Source organism: Leucoraja erinacea, chromosome 8 (genome assembly GCF_028641065.1).
Source record: "Leucoraja erinacea ecotype New England chromosome 8, Leri_hhj_1, whole genome shotgun sequence".
Taxonomy (NCBI): domain Eukaryota; kingdom Metazoa; phylum Chordata; class Chondrichthyes; order Rajiformes; family Rajidae; genus Leucoraja; species Leucoraja erinaceus.
The window spans coordinates 1,363,016-1,380,505 of record NC_073384.1 but is presented as its reverse complement, the minus strand read 5'-3'; the positions used below and the strand labels follow the sequence as shown (position 1 = coordinate 1,380,505).

Genomic DNA, 17,490 nt, shown 5'->3' with positions numbered 1-17,490 from the left:
ATGTGTGTGCGCAAGCGCAGAGCCGGGCCAAAGCAGGAGCGATGCCGGCCGAAGGATGAAGGATTTGCACATGCGCCGTGCCGGCGGACAGTCGGCGGGTGGATAGATGTACGCATGCGTGGATGCCGGCGAGAAGTCAGTTGGTGGGGGGGTGGTGCGCAGGCGTAAAGCCGGCAATATTTCGACGAGTGGAGGGTTGTGCGCAGTCGCTTTGCCGGCAGACGGTGGCCGGGCGTGAGTGTGCGCACGCGCCCTGCCGGCAGCTTGTTGGGGTGGAGTGTGTGCGCAGGCGCGATGCCGGCCGGCCCACCCGGCGCAGGCGCAGTGGGCCGTGTGGGGAAGGAGGGGGGCCGCCATCATGAGCGCGGCGCTGGAGAAGCCGCAGATCATCTCGCACATCCACAAGTCGCTCAACTACACCCTGTTCGACTGCAAATGGATCCCGTGCAGCGCCAAGTTCGTGTGCATGGGCAACTACGCCAGGGGCACGGGGGTGATGCAGGTGTACGAGGTGTGCCAGGGCGAAGCCGTGCTGCTGAAGGAGGTGAGCAACGGCAACGGCTAGGCCGCGTTGCCATGGAGACGGCGGCTCCCCGCGGCCGCTCGGCCCGCAGCGTCACTGCTGGATACAGACATGGAACATGGTCTTGATCAATGAGGGCGTCAAAGGCCGTGGGGAGAAGGCAGGGAATGGGGTTGAGAGGGACCCCTTAAGAACTTACAAAATTATTTAGGGGTTGGACAGGCAGGAAGGTTGTTCCCGATGTTGGGGAAATCTAGAACAAGGGGAGTTATGGATAAGGATAAAGTGGAAAGTCTTTTAGGACTGAGATGAGAAAAACATTTTTCACACAGAGAGTGGTGAATCTGTGGAATTCTGCACAGAAGGTAGTTGAGGCCAGTTCATTGGCTATATTTAAGAGAGAGTTAGATGTGGCCCTTGTGGCTAAAGGGATCAGGGGGTATGGAGAGAAGGCAGGTACGGGATACTGAGTTGGATGATCAACCATGATCATATTGAATGGCGGTGCAGGCTCAAAGGGCCGAATGGCCTACTCCTGCACCTATTTTCTATGTTTCTATGAAAGGAGGTCCTCATTGACACTGGAACCCACTGAATGGTGAAAGGTTCAAGTTCAAATTTATTGTAACCTCAAGTCACATGGCATGACCCATGAGCTTGAACATGCACATGAACTTGAGGTCTGGATAGATGTGGAGAGGATGTTTCCACAATCCATTGCCACAGACGGCTGTGGAGACCAAATTATTGGGCGCTTTTTAAAGCGGAGATTGACGAATTCTTGATTGGTAATAAGGGTGTGAACGGTTGTGGGGAGACGTTTCTTGGTTTCCTGGTCTTCCAAAAATATTCCAAATGGAATTTAAACTGGAAGTGGCAGAGGGAGGACTTAAGCAAAAAAGGGTTTTTGGAGAAGAAGAGCTACCTTAAATTTAGTTGCGTCTGGTTGGGTAACTATGGTAGGGTGAAGTCTATTCCATGCTTTATTTGTGCAGGGGAAGAATGAATTACTGTACGCAGGAGAATGGGGTTGAGAGGGAGAGATAGATCAGTCTGAAGAAGGGTCTCGACCCGAAACGTCACCCATTCCTTCTTTCCAGAGATGCTGCCTGGCTGAGTTACTCCAGCTTTTTGTGTCTATCTATGATAGATCAGCCAAGATTGAAAGGCGGAGTTGACTGTTATTTTAAGAAGATGGACACGAAACTCTGGAGTAACTCGGCGGGACAGGCAGCATCTCTGGAGAGAAGGAATGGTTGACATTTCAGGTCGAACCCTTCTTAATGTATTTTAGTTTAGAGATACAGCACGGAAACAAGCTCTTCGGCCCACCGTGTTCCTGCTAACACTGTCCTACTTACTAGGGCTAGAGAACATAGAACAAACAGCGCAAAATGGACACTTCAGCCCACAAGCACACACTTGCCTGCTTTACCATTCTTATCTCCTTTTGTTGACAATTTACAATTTTATTGAGGCTAATTCTGCAGGCTTGTAGACGTCTTTGGAATGTGTGAGGAAACCGGAGCATCTGGAGAAAACCCACACAGGTCACAGGGAGAACATACAAACTCCGTACAGACAGCACCTGTAATCAGGATCGAACCAGGGTCTCTGGCACTGTAAGGCGGCTCCCTGCGGCCACGTGCCCCTTGTTGTCCCTGCTGGATACGGACAGGCTCTTGATCAATAAGTTCGTCAAAAGCTATGGGGAGAAGGCAGGAGAATGATGTAGAAGGGAACTGCAGATGCTGGTTTATAATAAAGGTAGATACAAAGTGTTCCATGGATATTTATTGTCACGCTGATGATACAAAAGTGGGTCATTTTGCAGATAGTGGTTGTGCAAAATTGCAGCGGGGGGGCTGCAACTGCCTGGGGCTCGGCTGGAATGGGCGCTACTCCCAGAGGCCGAGCCCGTGGACTGGTCGCGGCCTCCAGTGGTGGGGGATACCACGGCTACATTTGACCAGGCCAGGACTTGATGAAATGGCAGCAAACATGGCGGTGCCGGCATTACATTCAAAATGAATTTCACTGTGTAGTGTTTAATTGCATATGTGACAATAAATATTCATTGATCCATCTTTAGTAGGGCATTCTGCAAAAAGCCTCAAATATTTTTTCAGGTAAATGAGAGTTCTTATCATATCTGCATATAGGGAGAAGGCAGGAGAATTTGTTATCATTGCTCAGCATTTATTTGATTAAATACATTGAAGAGCTGGTGTAACTCAGCGGGACAGGCAGCATCTCTGGAGAGAAGGAATGGGTGACGTTTCGGGTCGAGACCCTTCTTCAGACCCTTCATGATTCCATGATTCAGTCTTTGACTGAATTATCTGGTAGACTCTTCCTGTGCAGGGATTATTTGCTGGCTTTTCCTAGCTTTTACAAGCTTTGCTAGCCTGAAGCCAAGGAAGAAAACATTTGCTAGTTTTACCGATGCACACACAGTTCTTTCTTGAATAGTTAGGTGTCTCTGATCTATTTTGAAGTCCTATAATTGAGAATTTTATGCTGATTTTCAAAATCTTTGGATTTTTTTTTTTCAGATTGAGAAATCCAAACCTATTAAATGTGGCACCTTTGGATCTGCCTCGTTACAGCAACGCTATCTAGCTACGGGGAACTTTGATGGAAACATGAATATTTGGTAAGGATTCAAAGTGAACAGAAGCTATTCTTCTTGCATGTGTTCCAGTTTTGGAGATGCAGTCAGAAATATTCCACGCTATTTGAAATTTTGCCCGATTGTTATGGAAATGTTTTTAGTTTTGAGAGATTTTTTTTACAACCCAAAAATGGTGGCAGAAAGCCGGGATCCTTATCTAAAAACTTTATTGAAATTTCTAAAACCAAAGTCAATAAATATTTATGGAGAGAAGGAATGGGTGATGTTTCGGGTCGAGACCCTTCTTCAGACTGGTGTCAGGGAAGTGGACCCGAAGGTAGACACAAAAAGCTGGAGTAACTCAGCGGGTGAGGCAGCATCTCTGGAGAAAAGGAATAGGTGACCTTTCGGGTCGAAACCCTTCTTCAGTCTGAAACCCGAAACATCACCCATTCCATCTCTCCAGAGATGCTGCCTGTGCCGCTGAGTTACTCCAACATTTTGTGTCTATCTCTTGGCTGATATTTTGTAATCTTCACTTTTACATCTTTGGCCAAATGAACACGGTGGGCATAATTTTGCTGACTTGGCCCCTCACTTGCCGGGTAGATTCCCGGCTCCTTGCATTAAGTGGCGTGACTCTGGATCGCCAAGCTTCAGATCACCCTGCACCCGTGCAGCACGATGGCAGGGTCTTGTGATATGACTGGGTCACAGGGTGCAGGTTGGAACAGGCCCTGTAAATGAAACTGCTGAGAAAACTGTGGCAGTCAGCAATGCCAGATGTCACACCTCTGGATCTCCCTGATTTAACCTGCCCAGGTCTATCCAGACCCAGCAGATGCCCCGGAGTGAGTCCCGGAGACTCCTTCTCTCCAGAGATGCTGCATGTCCCACTGAGTTATTCCAGCATTTTGTGTCTACCCCGGAGTGAGTTGTGGACACCATTTTGCCAGGTCACCAATGCAGCAAAGTAGTTTTTATTTTCTACAAAGCCTGTTCATTGACTGGATAGCATACAGCAAAAGCTTTCCACTGTACCTCGGTACACGTGACAATAAACTAAACTGAAACAGATGACTCAAACTGCAGAGATTGATAGATTCTTGATTAGTACGGGTGTCAGAGGTTATGAGGAGAAGGCAGAAGAATGGGGTTCGGACGGAGAGATATATCAGCCATGATTGAATGGCGGAGTAGACTTGATGGGCCGAATGGACTAATTCTACTCTTATTCCTTATGACCTTACGACCCAGAGTGTGGACACCATTTCACTGGGTCACTAACGTCGCAAAGCAGTTTCTGTTTCATGCAAAGCCTGTTCATTGCAAATTTTGTGTCTTCACTTTTCCGATTTCTGTTTATTCAGGAATCTCGAGGCTCCAGAATTGCCCGTGTACTCTGTGAAAGCTCACAAGGAAATTATCAACTGTATCGATGGAGTAGGTGGCCTAGGAATTGGGGAAGGAGCTCCGGAAGTGGTCACCGGCAGCAGAGATGGTGAATATGCTCATAGGGGCAGAATTAGGCCATTCGGGCCATCGCGCCTACTCCGCTGTTCAATCATGGCTGATCTGTCTCTCCCTCCCAACCCCATTCTCCTGCCTTCTGCCGATAATCCCTGACACCCGTACTAATCAACAACCTGTTTACGAAGGAACTGCAGATGCTGGAAAAATCGAAGGCAGACAAAAATGCTGGAGATACTCAGCGGGTGAGGCAGCATCTATGGAGAGAATGAATAAATAAAATGGCGCGGCCCGGTCCAGTCGCCGTTGTGACAGCTCCGCGAAAATTGTGTGTGTTTTTAACTTTCACTTTCATGTTCCTTTTTAACTTATTTCTAAGTTCTAACTCCCTAGTACTAACAAAGTATGACAGGGAAACCCTCTTAAATCTAAACTCTCGGGCAAACGGAGACTTTTTAAACTCTGTACTTACTGATCCAGCATGGCCAGCAGAGATCAGCAGAAGCTGTTGCAACAACAATGGGAGCTCGGCTGCAAGGAAAACCCGGAGAAAACATCGAGGGAAGCGGGGGGGGGGGATTCAGAATAGGCTGAAAGCCCAAGCCTTTCGTCCCCCTCTGCCCAGCATTCTTCTGGCGAATGTCCAGTCCCTGGAAAACAAGCTGGATGACCTCAGGGCAAGCGCCAGATTCCAGCAGGACATACGGGACATGGATCAGGAAACATGGATGTCTACAAGGCAGAGTCCTACCGACTGCGAAGGGCGGTGAAGGACGCAAAGAGGAGTTACAGATGGAGTAGCAGGACACCAGAAGCCTGTGGCAGGGGCTACGGATTGTAACCAACTACCGGAGCACCCCACCCTCATCCGCAAGTGCTGGCACTTCCCTAGCTGATGACCTGAACTCCTTTCACGCTCGTTTCGAGAGGAGCAACACCATCTCAGGTCTGCCGACTATCGACAATACCGCCAGCGGGCTGGCCACCGAAGCTGAAGGGAGGAATGTGCGCACATTCTCTCTGTCCGAGCACGATGTGAGGAGTGCTCTGACACGGGTGAACACGAGGAAAGCTGCAGGCCCCGATGGCAATGAGGGGGGTAGGGGGGGGAGTTGAAGTACTGAGCCACCGGGAGATCAGGTTGGTTATTGCGAACTGAGTGGAGGTGTTGGGCGAAACGATTGCCAAGTCTCGCCGATGTAGAGAAGTTGACACCTGGAACAGCGGATGCAGTAGATGAGGTTGGAGGAGGTGCAGGTGAACCTCTGCTTCACCTGGAAAGAATGTCGGGGTCCATGGACTGAGTCGAGGGGGGAGGTAAAGTGACAAATGTAGCATTTCCTGCGGTTGCAAGGGAAAGTACCCGGGGAGGGGGTGGTTTGGGTGGGAAGGGACGAATTGACCATGGGTTTACGGAGAGAACGGTCTCTGTGGTAAAGAGATCCTTCTCTCCATAGATGCTGCCTCACCCGCTGAGTTTCTCCAGCAGTTGTGTCTACCAACAATCTGTCTACCTTCACTTTAAAAACACCTAATAACTTGGCCAAGTCATTGGGTATTTTTAAAGATGGTGAATCATGTTTAAATGCTTGTGATTCTCTGTAGGTAAGGTTGTCTGTGTGATATTAGTCCCTGATGCTAATTCAATCACATTGATCATTTTCTTGTGTTTTTGAAAGGAATGGTAAAAGTGTGGGACCCCAGACAGAAGGACACTCCCGTGGCAAACATGCAGTCTGCAGGTGGAGATAACCAGCGGGATTGTTGGACTGTGGCCTTTGGTAGGTTTTGTCTACATCTTTATATTGAACATCCTGTAAAAATCAGCGTCTTCATTGGATGACGAAGAGGACATTTTGCGTGAAGGAATATTGAAGAACTTGCAACACTAGTCACAGCACCAGGCTAGGACTTTATTCCTTGGAGCGCAGAAGGATGAGGGGGTCATAAGGTCATGTAATAGAAGCAGAATTAGGACATTCGGCCCATCAAGTCTACTCCGCCATTCAATCATGGCTGATCTATCTATCACTCCTAACCCCATTCTCCTGCCTTAGAAACATAGAAAATAGGTGCAGGAGGACGCCATTTGGCCCTTCGAGCCAGCGCCGCCATTCATTATGATATGGCTGATCATCCCCAATCAATAACCCGTGCCTGTCTTCTCCCCATATCCCTTGATTTCACTAGCCCTTAGAGCTCTATCTAACTCTCTCTTAAATCCATCCAGTGATTTGGCCCCCACTGCCCTCTGTGGCAAGGAATTCCACAAATTCACAACTCTCTGGGTGAAAAAGTTTTTTCTCACCACAGTCTTAAATGGCCTCTCTTTTATTCTAAGACTGTGGCCCCTCGTTCTGGACTCGCTCAACATTGGGAACATTTTTCCTGCATCTACCTTGTCCAGTCCTTTTATAATTTTATATGTGTCTATAAGATACCCCCTCATCCTTGTAAACTCCAGTGAATACAAGCCTAGTCTTTTCAATCTTTCCTCATATGACAGTCCCGCCATCCCAGGGATCAATCTCGTGAACCTATGCTGCACTGCCTCAATCACAAGGATGTCCTTTCTCACATTGGAGACCAAAACTGTACACAATACTCCAGATGTGGTCTCACCAGAGCCCTATACAACTGCAGAAGAACCTCTTTACTCCTATACTGAAATCCTCTTGTTATGAAGAGGAAATCCTCTTGTTCTCAGCATAACCTCCGACACCCGTACTAATCAAGAATCTATCTATCTCTGCTTTAAAAATATCCATTGACTTGGCCTCCACAGCCATCTGTGGCAAAGAATTGTATCCTTATTTTGTATTGAAAAACTCTTCGAACCAATTTTCACATTGGTAAATGTCCTTCAAAATTAATGAGTATTTGAATCCTTATTTAAAGGGCCTGTCCCACTTAGGCGACTGCCAGGGACTAGTTTTAATGGAATTCACCTACGACACCTGGCGACAACTTACGACTGCGCCTATGACAACCTACGACAAACTACAACAACGCCTACGACAACAACATTTGTTGGCACTGTCGCAGAAAAATGTTCAACGTGTTTGCAGCAATTGCCTGTGGTCGCCCAAAATATCGCCTAAGTGGGACAGGCCCATAAGATTTATTAACTACTAGACTAAGTGGGACCCGTTGGGTCCCATGTTCACACGGGAGGGCTGGTCCCCCAACGCAATATTCCACCTCTCCACCAATTCCAATATTGGTGGCCAATGGGGGGCTTTCTGGAGCGCTAGTATGGGTACTGTGGGTTGAAGGGACTGGTTAGTATGGACATTGTGGGCCAAATGGATTCTTGGGGTGGCAGCTCAGTCACTCAAGCCTGATGTGCTAGCAGCTCACTAACGGCTGGTGGGCTAGCAGTTGACTCACGGCTATTCCTTGAAATTCCATTTCAAGCAGGGTGCAAGGCCACCAAATTCAAGTGCAGTTTCATACCACTTCAAGCAGGGTGCAAGGCCACCGAATTCAAGTGCAGTTTCATGCCATTTCAAAGCAGGGTGCAAGACCACCACATTCAAATGCAGTTTCATACCATTTCAAGCAGGGTGAAACCACCATAAAACCACACAAAAACACCACACTCACAGTTCAGTAGACATTCAGTGTGTTCACCATATTTTTGGCACTCACAGTTGAATAGGAATGTGTTCACACGTGATCCTCTCGCTCAGACAGAGTCGTGGGGAGTCCCCCCCTCCCCCATCTTTCAGAGAGACTGAGAAATTAAAAAAAAAACATTAATATGGGTTTTTATAATCCCTCCCCCGGTCCTCTGGCGGTGAGCGAGGGAATGACGGGTATGTCGTGGCCTTCTCTCGGAAATGATTTGTTAGTCAAAAGCGGTCAAGATTCTTTTAGTCATATAGATATTTTTTCAAAGAGTTTTACTGTCTAATATCTGTTGTGTTTGATGGGGGAAAATTAAAATCCTCCGCACCTGACATGAGTGGCGTAAGGAAATGCAGGTAAGATGGGTTTAATCTAAAACAAATCCCGGCCGTTTAAGTGTTTGGTCTCTCAATTCCATTTTTGGGCAATCTAAAATCAGCCATATTCCTCTTGCAAACACATGGAAGAAATGAACAAGTAATTCAGCACTACAACAACACGGCCATTTTAATCCATTTTTTGGGTGAATGTCTTGATCTCAGCAGCAGCCTTTCAAAGCATCCCGACTGTTGTTTCATTTTCAAACCACATTAAGGGCAATCATGGAATAATACCATAATCTGTACACTTGCCGAATACCAGGACACTTATTGTTCATGTATTGTTAGTGGGCTCAGAGCTCAGAGAAACTGTGTGATCCTGCTCGCTTCCTGCACCCATCTTGCAGAGACATGATTTGTAGGCACACCACTTCGATCATGAGTTTTATCATCCAACTCAGTCCCATACCTGCCTTCTTCTCCCCCCCCCCCCAGCCAGAAGGGCCACATCTAACTCCCTCTTAAATAAAGAATGGCGAAACTACCCTCTGTGGCAGAGAGTTCCAGAGATTCACCACTCTTTTTAAAAAAGTTCATTAATCTCTCCCTAAGCTGATTTTTCCTGGATGTGACCCCTTGTCCTGGGAAAACAGTCCTCCATATATAATAAACACTTGTGGCAATAACAGGCCTGTAAACACATTGTCCACAGATAATATATAATAAACATTCAATAAATGAATTATCCCAATACGCGTGCAAAAAATCCTCAAGTCCTTGGTGCGCTCATAGATAGTTCATAGTAAGAGTTAGTGTGTGTTTTTCTATATGTTATTTTATCCACTCCACAACTCTGATCTCTCACCGCCTAATAATCGTTTGCCCTCCCTACTCTGAACTCTTTCCCTGCTTTTCTTTGCCCACTGTTGTCCTTCAGAGCCCATAACCATTCTCTGCCCATGCTTCTCCCACCAGATTTCACCACCTTGTCCACTGCCCACTCTGATCTGCTGGCAAGTGGGTGAGTTTATCTCCTGGTAACGCCTGGTAACAAAGCAGCAGAGGACTTCAGTTCACAGGCACCAGCTTTGCAAAAGGCAATGCCGTGTGTACGTATAACGCCCAGGGTGGATGGCTGGGGTATTGGGGTCAGGCTTCACAGAGTTTCATGGGCAAGGTGGGGGAATTGTACAGTGGTGGGGCCTGGGATCCATAACTCACCAGTGAAACTGCTCAAGCTGCGAGTATGGGACGATTGATATTTCATTATCACATGTACCATATAAAAGGTATGCAAAGAATATACAAAGTTACATAGTGTTTAATGGTCACTCTTTGTTCTCAGTGATCCCCCCCATGCCTGGCCCCACGTTGTTCACGGCAGCCCTCCCACGCCAAGCCCCTCTCAGTGGCTCATCCTAAACTGACCTCCAACACCCTCCGCGGCCCATCTGACCAACGGCGTTTGTTGTTTGCCTTGTATACAGTGTCTCCTCCACGATCTGATTTTATAAAATAGTTTGGCCTGCCAACTCTAATAGACGATAGACAGTTAGAATGTGTACAAGTTGGGTTGGTCTATTTTGTTTTAACTCTCTCAAATTGTGTTTTGCCCTCTCGGCCAGGCCATGCCTACAATCAACAGGAGCGGTGTGTGTGCGCTGGCTACGACAACGGGGACATCAAGCTGTTTGACCTTAGAACTATGTCACTCCGGTGGGAAAAAAACATCAGGAACGGGGTAAGGAACAATTGTCATTTCAAATCAGTGTCAACTCCAAACTTCCCATCCTTGGCAGTGGGGAATAGAGGCAACATGGCTGTCTGCATGCATCCTATCAGACACTTGAGTAGGAGGATGTGGTTGGGTGTCTTCCTGCTTTATTTTACAAGTAATCTGTTGGGTATTTTTTCTCTGTCCATTTAATTTCTCCATTACCCATTTCTTTTCCTGACTCAATGTCAATTCCTCTGTTTTTTGGCCAGTTTAGTTTATCGTCACGTGTGTCAAAGTTTGTTTCTTAAAAAGCTGATAGCAACAAACGTTAATGGTAAACCTTGGCAATCTTTCATTGATTCATCAGACGGGAGTGGCAAAAATCTACAATGAGCACAAACGTTGCTCAGTGCTACCAGGGTTCCCACTCACAGACCAAAGGAGAGTTAGCACAATTATACATTTTTCTAATTGGTAAAACACTCCTACCAAGTCTGAATATGGCATGACTGAAAGATTCGTTAGCCTTTCACAATATAGGAAAGCTGGGTCAAAATCGAGCTCATCCAATAACAAGTTATTACTTATCTCTGGAGCGTCAGCTATTTTATTTCCAAATCTTGGCTTCATTATGGCCTTGAATGAAGCACGTGTTATTACTGCAGGCTGCCATCTTAATGTCTTTATGGAAAAGACAACCTGTCCTCTATATTGTGTTCCATATAATTTACAAAGTCATTCAGACTTGGCACTGAGCCATCCTTTTGTACTTCTAGTCCATGCTTTTGTAGAAGAACGACTCCATTTTAGATTTGACTATTAGCTCTTTCAACGTGTACAAAGATCAAGTGAAAAGCTTTTGTGGCATACTCTCCAGTCAGTGGAAAGACAATACATGATTACCACCGTGAGCCAGACTTACGATTCACTAGGTACAGAACTCTAGGGAAGTACAGAAACCTTGACTTCCATTCCTGTCACTTGCAGCAGCTCACTAAAGCAACTGGCAAGGTCTGGGTGACATTTCAAACTTGTGTACTTTGCAAACTGTGTCAATAGTGTCAAGAAAGTTTCTCTCGTTACTTTGCTCTGTAAACTGCACGTTTTCAAAGAAGGCTACTGTCCCAAAACGTCACCTATCCATGTTCTCCACAGATGCTGCCTGACCCGCTGAGTTACTCCAGCACTCTGTGAAACGTCACCTATCCATGTTCTCCACAGATGCTGCCTGAACCGCTGAGTTACTCCAGCACTCTGTGAAACGTCACCTATCCATGTTCTCCACAGATGCTGCCTGACCCGCTCAGTTATGGTGCAGCAGCATCTATGGAGCTAAGGAAATAGGCAACGTTTCGTGCCGAAATCCTTCTGGAAATAGGCAACGTTTCGGGCTGAAACCCTTACGGGTTTCGGCCCGAAACATTGCCTATTTCCTTAGCTCCATAGATGCTGCCTGACCCGCTGAGTTACTCCAGCACTCTGTGAAACGTCACCTATCCATGTTCTCCACAGATGCTGCCTGACCCGCTGAGTTACTCCAGCACTCTGTGAAACGTCACCTATCCATGTTCTCCACAGATGCTGCCTGACCCGCTGAGTTACTCCAGCACTCTGTGAAAACGTCACCTATCCATGTTCTCCACAGATGCTGCCTGACCCGCTGAGTTACTCCAGCACTCTGTGAAACGTCACCTATCCATGTTCTCCACAGATGCTGCCTGACCCGCTGAGTTACTCCAGCACTCTGTGAAACGTCACCTATCCATGTTCTCCACAGATGCTGCCTGACCCGCTGAGTTACTCCAGCACTTGGGTCTTTCTTTGTTTTTAGAGCAACTTTACCTTTCACGGTACCTCGATACTTGTGACAAATAAAATGCCATTGAACCATTGAACTTCAGTTGAAACTCTTGGCTGGGAGAACCCGTTAACAATTGTAAGAAGTGCTGGAAAACCCCAGCATTACGGTGCTGGCTCGAAGGGCCGAATGGCCTACTCCTGCACCTATTGTCTATTACAACCAGCACTGTGGAGAAAAGAGATTTCATAATTTGGGCATTAACCTGGTCAACCCTGTTCTGTCCACAAACACAGTTTGGTATTTATTGTGAATCTAGACTTTAATCAAGGGAAGGGTTTAGTTGCTCCGCTTTTGAGTTGCCTCTGCTTAAATTAATTTTTAAAAATTTTTTTTAAACTGTACTTGGGTATTGAACAGGTTTCAGCCAGTGGAATCACTTGCTTTTGCAGGTTTGTTGCGTTGAGTTTGACAGGAAAGATATCACCATGAATAAGCTGGTGGCCACTTCGTTAGAGGGCAAGTTCCACGTGTTTGACATGAGGACCCAACACCCGACCAAGGGCTTTGCCTCCGTCAGTGAAAAGGTCAGTCACTGGTTTACAACGTGACGTCTTCTATCTTGGTTAAAATGTGACTCCTTCGTGGTGGCTCGGTGGCGCAGCGGGTAGAACCCCAGTCTCAGAGCACCGGGTTCGACGATCCTGACCTCGGGTGCTGTCTGTGTGGAGTTTGCATGTTCTCCCTCTGACTGCATGTGGGTTTCCTCCGAGAGCTCCGGTTTCCTCCCACGTCCCAAAGACTTGCGGGTTTGCGGGTTAATTGGCCTCTCAATTGCCCCTATTGTGTAATGAGTGGAGGAGAAAGTGGGATAACAGAGAACTGGTGTGTGGAAAGGAACTGCCGATGCTGGTATATGCCAAAGATAGACAGAAAGTGCTGGAGTAACCATGCAGGTCAGGCAATATCCCTAGAGAAAAGGGATGGGTGACATTTTGCTTCAGGACCCTTCAGCCTGAAGAATGGTTCAGACCTGAAACATCACCCATCCTTTCTCTCCAGAGATGCTGCCTCACCCGCTGAGTTTCTCGAGCACATTGTGTCCATAGATCTAGTGTGGGCCTTGCTGTATCTCTAAACCAAACTAACCGCAGCAGGGAGGTTGCTATGGTGCATGGTGTAACAGCTTCAGTAGCTTGCTGGCAGCCTCCAGAGGGGAATCTGCTCTCGACAGGACCATTATTTTGTAGTACAGTCACTTAAACTCATGCCTGAACCGTGTATCGGATGGCCACTTAATATTGCTATTCAAAAGGATCATATGTCGACCATCCAGTTAATTCACGATTGCCCAAAAATATACAATCTCGGGTGTGGGTTGAGCTTCAAGGCATTCCCTCAATAGTCTTTCATGTAAGTTCTGAAGAAAATATTGGGCTGTGGGTGTGCGTCAAATTTAGTTTAGTTTAGAGATACAGCGCGAAAACAGGCCCTTCGGCCCACCGAGTCAGCGCCGACCAGCGATCCCAGCACATTAACACTATCCTACACACAATAGGGACAATTTACAATTTTACCAAAGCCAATGTTTTGTGTTGAGGTCCTTCTTCTGTCTGCAGAAGGGTCTGGGCCCGATGTCACCTGTTCCTTCTCTCCAGAGATGCTGCCTGTCCCGCCGAGTTACTCCAGCTTTTTGTGTTTACCTTTGGTTTAAACCAGCATCTGCAGTTCCTTCTTGCACAAAATGAGCACACCACTCGTTATACTCAAAGTGGTTCCTATAATTCTTGCTGCACAACAAAGCTATTCCAAACTATCCTTTTAGCTTAATAGTGCACTGACATCATGAAAAGAACCATATGTCTGTCGTTATTTTAATTAAACATATAGAAAGACTATACATGATTACAATCGAGTCATCCACAGTGTACGGATACATGATAAAGGAATAACGTTTAGTGCAAGACCCAGTAAAGTCCGATCAAAGATAGTCCAAGGGTCTCCAATGAGGTAGATGAGAGGTGAGGACCGCACTCAAGTGGGTGGTAGGATGGTTCAGTTGCCTGATAGCAGCTGGGAAGAAACTGTCCCTGAATCTGGAGGTAGACAAAAATGCTGGAGAAACTCAGCGGTTGAGGCAGCATATTTCCTTCGCTCCACATAGATGCTGCTGCACCCGCTGAGTTTCTCCAGCATTTTTGTCTACCTTCGATTTTCCAGCATCTGCAGTTCATTCTTAAACACTGAATCTGGAGGTGTGCATTTGTTTTCACACTTCTGTACCTGTTGCCTGATGGGAGAGGGGAGAAGAAGGGGCGAGACTGCTCCTTGATAATGCTGCTGGCCTTGCCGAGGACTAGATGGGGTCATTGGAAGGGAGGTTGGTTTTAATGGCCACTCGGAGGGAAGTAGGTGAGCCACTTCTCTAGTTGTCACTCACTCGGCAGGACAGGTGGCGCTGGCTTCTGTTGGTCCTGTTTTTTATAAACACTGTGTTTTGTGTGTCTGCTGCTTTTCCCCAAGGCATCCAAATCCACCATCTGGCAGGCCCGCCACTTGCCGCAGAACAGAGACATCTTCATGACAGCGGGAGGGGCTGGCAACCTGTACCTGTGGAAATAGTGAGTAAACACGGCAGACTGCTTGAACGTACGTGAAGCACCTGCCCTCCCTCCGCTTGCATCTGGCGATTAATGGTGCTGGAGAAACTCAGCGGGTGCAGCAGCATCTATGGAGTGAAGGAAATAGGCAACGCTTCGGGCCAAAACCCTTCTTCAGACTGATGCCACCTCCTTCACCCACACCTCTTTGTCGGGTCCATCAAACAATCCTTGTTCGAGGCGTACCAGGGCCCCATCCCCGACCTCTACCTCCGCTACATTGACGACTGCTTTGGTGCTACCTACTGCATCCACACACAACTGACTGACTTCAAAACCTTCCCTCTACCTCTGGGAGTTAATGGATGGGGTGGTGAAAGTGCCGACTCGGGACCTCCAAGCCGCGGAGCGTGTTCGACCATCCCGATGAGAGGGCCTGTACATCCGGCCGTCCGTAGCGGTGACTGCGGAGGGTTTATGGTTATGGCCCCGACCACGGGTGAACAAGGAGGAAGACTGGCTGGTCTTTGTTGCCTTTCACTGCAGTGAAGGATGCTGTGGTGGATGTTTGTGTTAAATCTTATTGTGTATTGTGTGTTCTTTTGTAATGGTATCGCTGCTGGCAAATTCATTTCACTGCACCTTCGAGTGTATGTGACAAATAAATGTTTCTTCTGGCTACTAGCTTCATAGGAGAAAACTAGGCCATTCGGCCCATCAAGTCTGCTCTGCCATACGATCATGGATGATCTATTTTTCCCTCTCAACCCCATTCTCCTGCCTTTTCCCCGCAACCTTTAACTAAACCATGTTCTGAGACAATGCAGATTTAACGTAGATACATTTCTGCATGTTTTCTCCTTTTTAATATTCTTCAGTTCCCAAATGGGGAGGAATATAAAATAAGCAATTGATGCATGTTGTTTGCAGCTGGGCAGCACAATGGCACAACGGTAAAGTTGCTGCCTCACAGCGCCAGAGACCAGGGTTTGATCCTGACTACGGGTGCGGTCTTTACGGAGTTTGTACGTTCTCCCCGTGACCTGCGTGGGTTTTCTCCGGGATCCTCAGTTTCCTACCACATTCCAAAGACGTACAGGTTTGTAGGCTAATTGGCTTGGTAAATGTAAAAATTGTCCATAGTGTGTGTAGGATAGTGTTAATGTGCGGGGATTAATGGTCAGCGCGGACTCGGTGGGCCGAAGGGCCTGTTTCCGTGCTGTATCTCTAAACTAAACTAAACTAAACTAAACTAAAAAACTCCAGGCTGCATTGGCTTTTATAACAACTCTATGTCAGTTCAGATTTATGCAGAGATATCACGTAAGATATGACAACAACTAGGTTTAGTGAAGTTCATAAATGATAGGAGCAGAATTAGGCCATTCGGCCCATCAAGTCTACCCCGCCATTCAATCACGGCTGATCTATCTCTCCCTCCCAACCCCATTCTCCTGCCTTCTCCCCATAACCCCTGACACCCGTATTAATCAAGAATCTATCTATCTCTGACCTAAAAATATCCACTGACTGTGGCCTCCACAGCCGTCTGTGGCAAAGAATTCCACAGATTCACCACCCTCTGACTAAAGAAATTCCTCCTCATCTCCTTCCTAAATGAACGTCCTTTTATTCTGAGGCTGTGACCTCTAGTCCTAGACTCTCCCACTAGTAGAAACATTCTCCCCACATCCACTCTATCCAGACCTTTCACTATTCGGTAAGTTTCAATGAAGTCTCCCTTCATCCTTCTAAACACCAGCGAGTATAAGCCCAGTGCTGTCAAACGCTCATCATGTGTTAACCCCCTCCTTTCTGGGATCATTCCCGGAAAAGCTGAACTTATTTGCTATGTGTGCGCGGGTGTAAGCGGAGAGATGTTATTGGCTTCAGTATGAACTGTCATTACCTTGTGTTTTCCAGTGAATACCCAGCCCAGCGCTCTAAGATGGATTCTGACAACGTGGACATGGGAGTGGCTGGCACAGTCACCTTGCTTCAAAATGCCACCATCTCCACCCAGCCCATATCAAGCCTGGATTGGAGCCCAGACAAACTGGGCCTCTGTGTGTGCACTGCATTTGACCAGACCGTCAGAGTTTTAATTGCAACTAAACTCAACCGAGTTTAAAGTGACTCTGTGTGTGTGTGCAGGAGAAACGGGTCCTTTGTGAAAAATAAAAGACTGCGTGGAAAACAATAGGGCTTTTTGTTGGAAAGTTGTCAAATAGACAGATCTTTATTTATTTTGTCGCTTGCTTCTTCTGCAAGACGATGCAAGCCATTCCCTGTTGCCTCTCTGGGGGTGGGTGGGAAGGTGTGGCCTTTGAGTTTTAAAGTTTGAATAAGTTTATTGGCCAAGTATTCACATACAAGGAATTTGCCTTGGTGCTCTGCCCACAAGTGACAACATGACATACAGTGACACTGCACTGCAACATCGGCCAACAGAAGTCACATCACGAGCAGGAAGGAACTGCAGATGCTGGTTTAAACCGAGGATAGACACAAAAAGCCGGAGTAACTCCGCGGGACAGGCAGCATCTCTGGAGAGAAGGAATGGGTGACGTTTCGGTTCGAGACGTCACCCTTCTTCAATCTTGATCCGAAAGGTCACGTGTTCCTTCTCTCCGGAGACGCTGCCTGTCCCGCTGAGTTACTCCAGCATCTTGTGTCTATCTACAAGTCAACTCACTGCTGAAGTGGCTGATCCCCAATCTTGTTGTATTCAGGCAACATTTTCTACCGATGGTACTCCCACTGGTGAATGAATGAGGAGTGCTCAAATAAAGTGCATGTCTAACTAGAAGCTTGTATT

General features: G+C 47.1%; 1 protein-coding gene across 1 annotated transcript; it reads left to right on the top strand.

Moving 5' to 3' along the window:
• Nucleotides 1–302: 302 nt before the first annotated feature.
• Nucleotides 303–16,870, top strand: dnaaf10 (dynein axonemal assembly factor 10). The gene is made up of 8 exons (XM_055638855.1): nucleotides 303–544; nucleotides 3,079–3,179; nucleotides 4,508–4,638; nucleotides 6,287–6,388; nucleotides 10,183–10,298; nucleotides 12,525–12,659; nucleotides 14,596–14,693; nucleotides 16,596–16,870. Exons 1-8 carry the CDS (start codon nucleotides 359–361, stop codon nucleotides 16,801–16,803), a joined length of 1,077 nt encoding a protein of 358 aa, XP_055494830.1. The 5' UTR covers nucleotides 303–358; the 3' UTR covers nucleotides 16,804–16,870.
• Nucleotides 16,871–17,490: the final 620 nt, after the last annotated feature.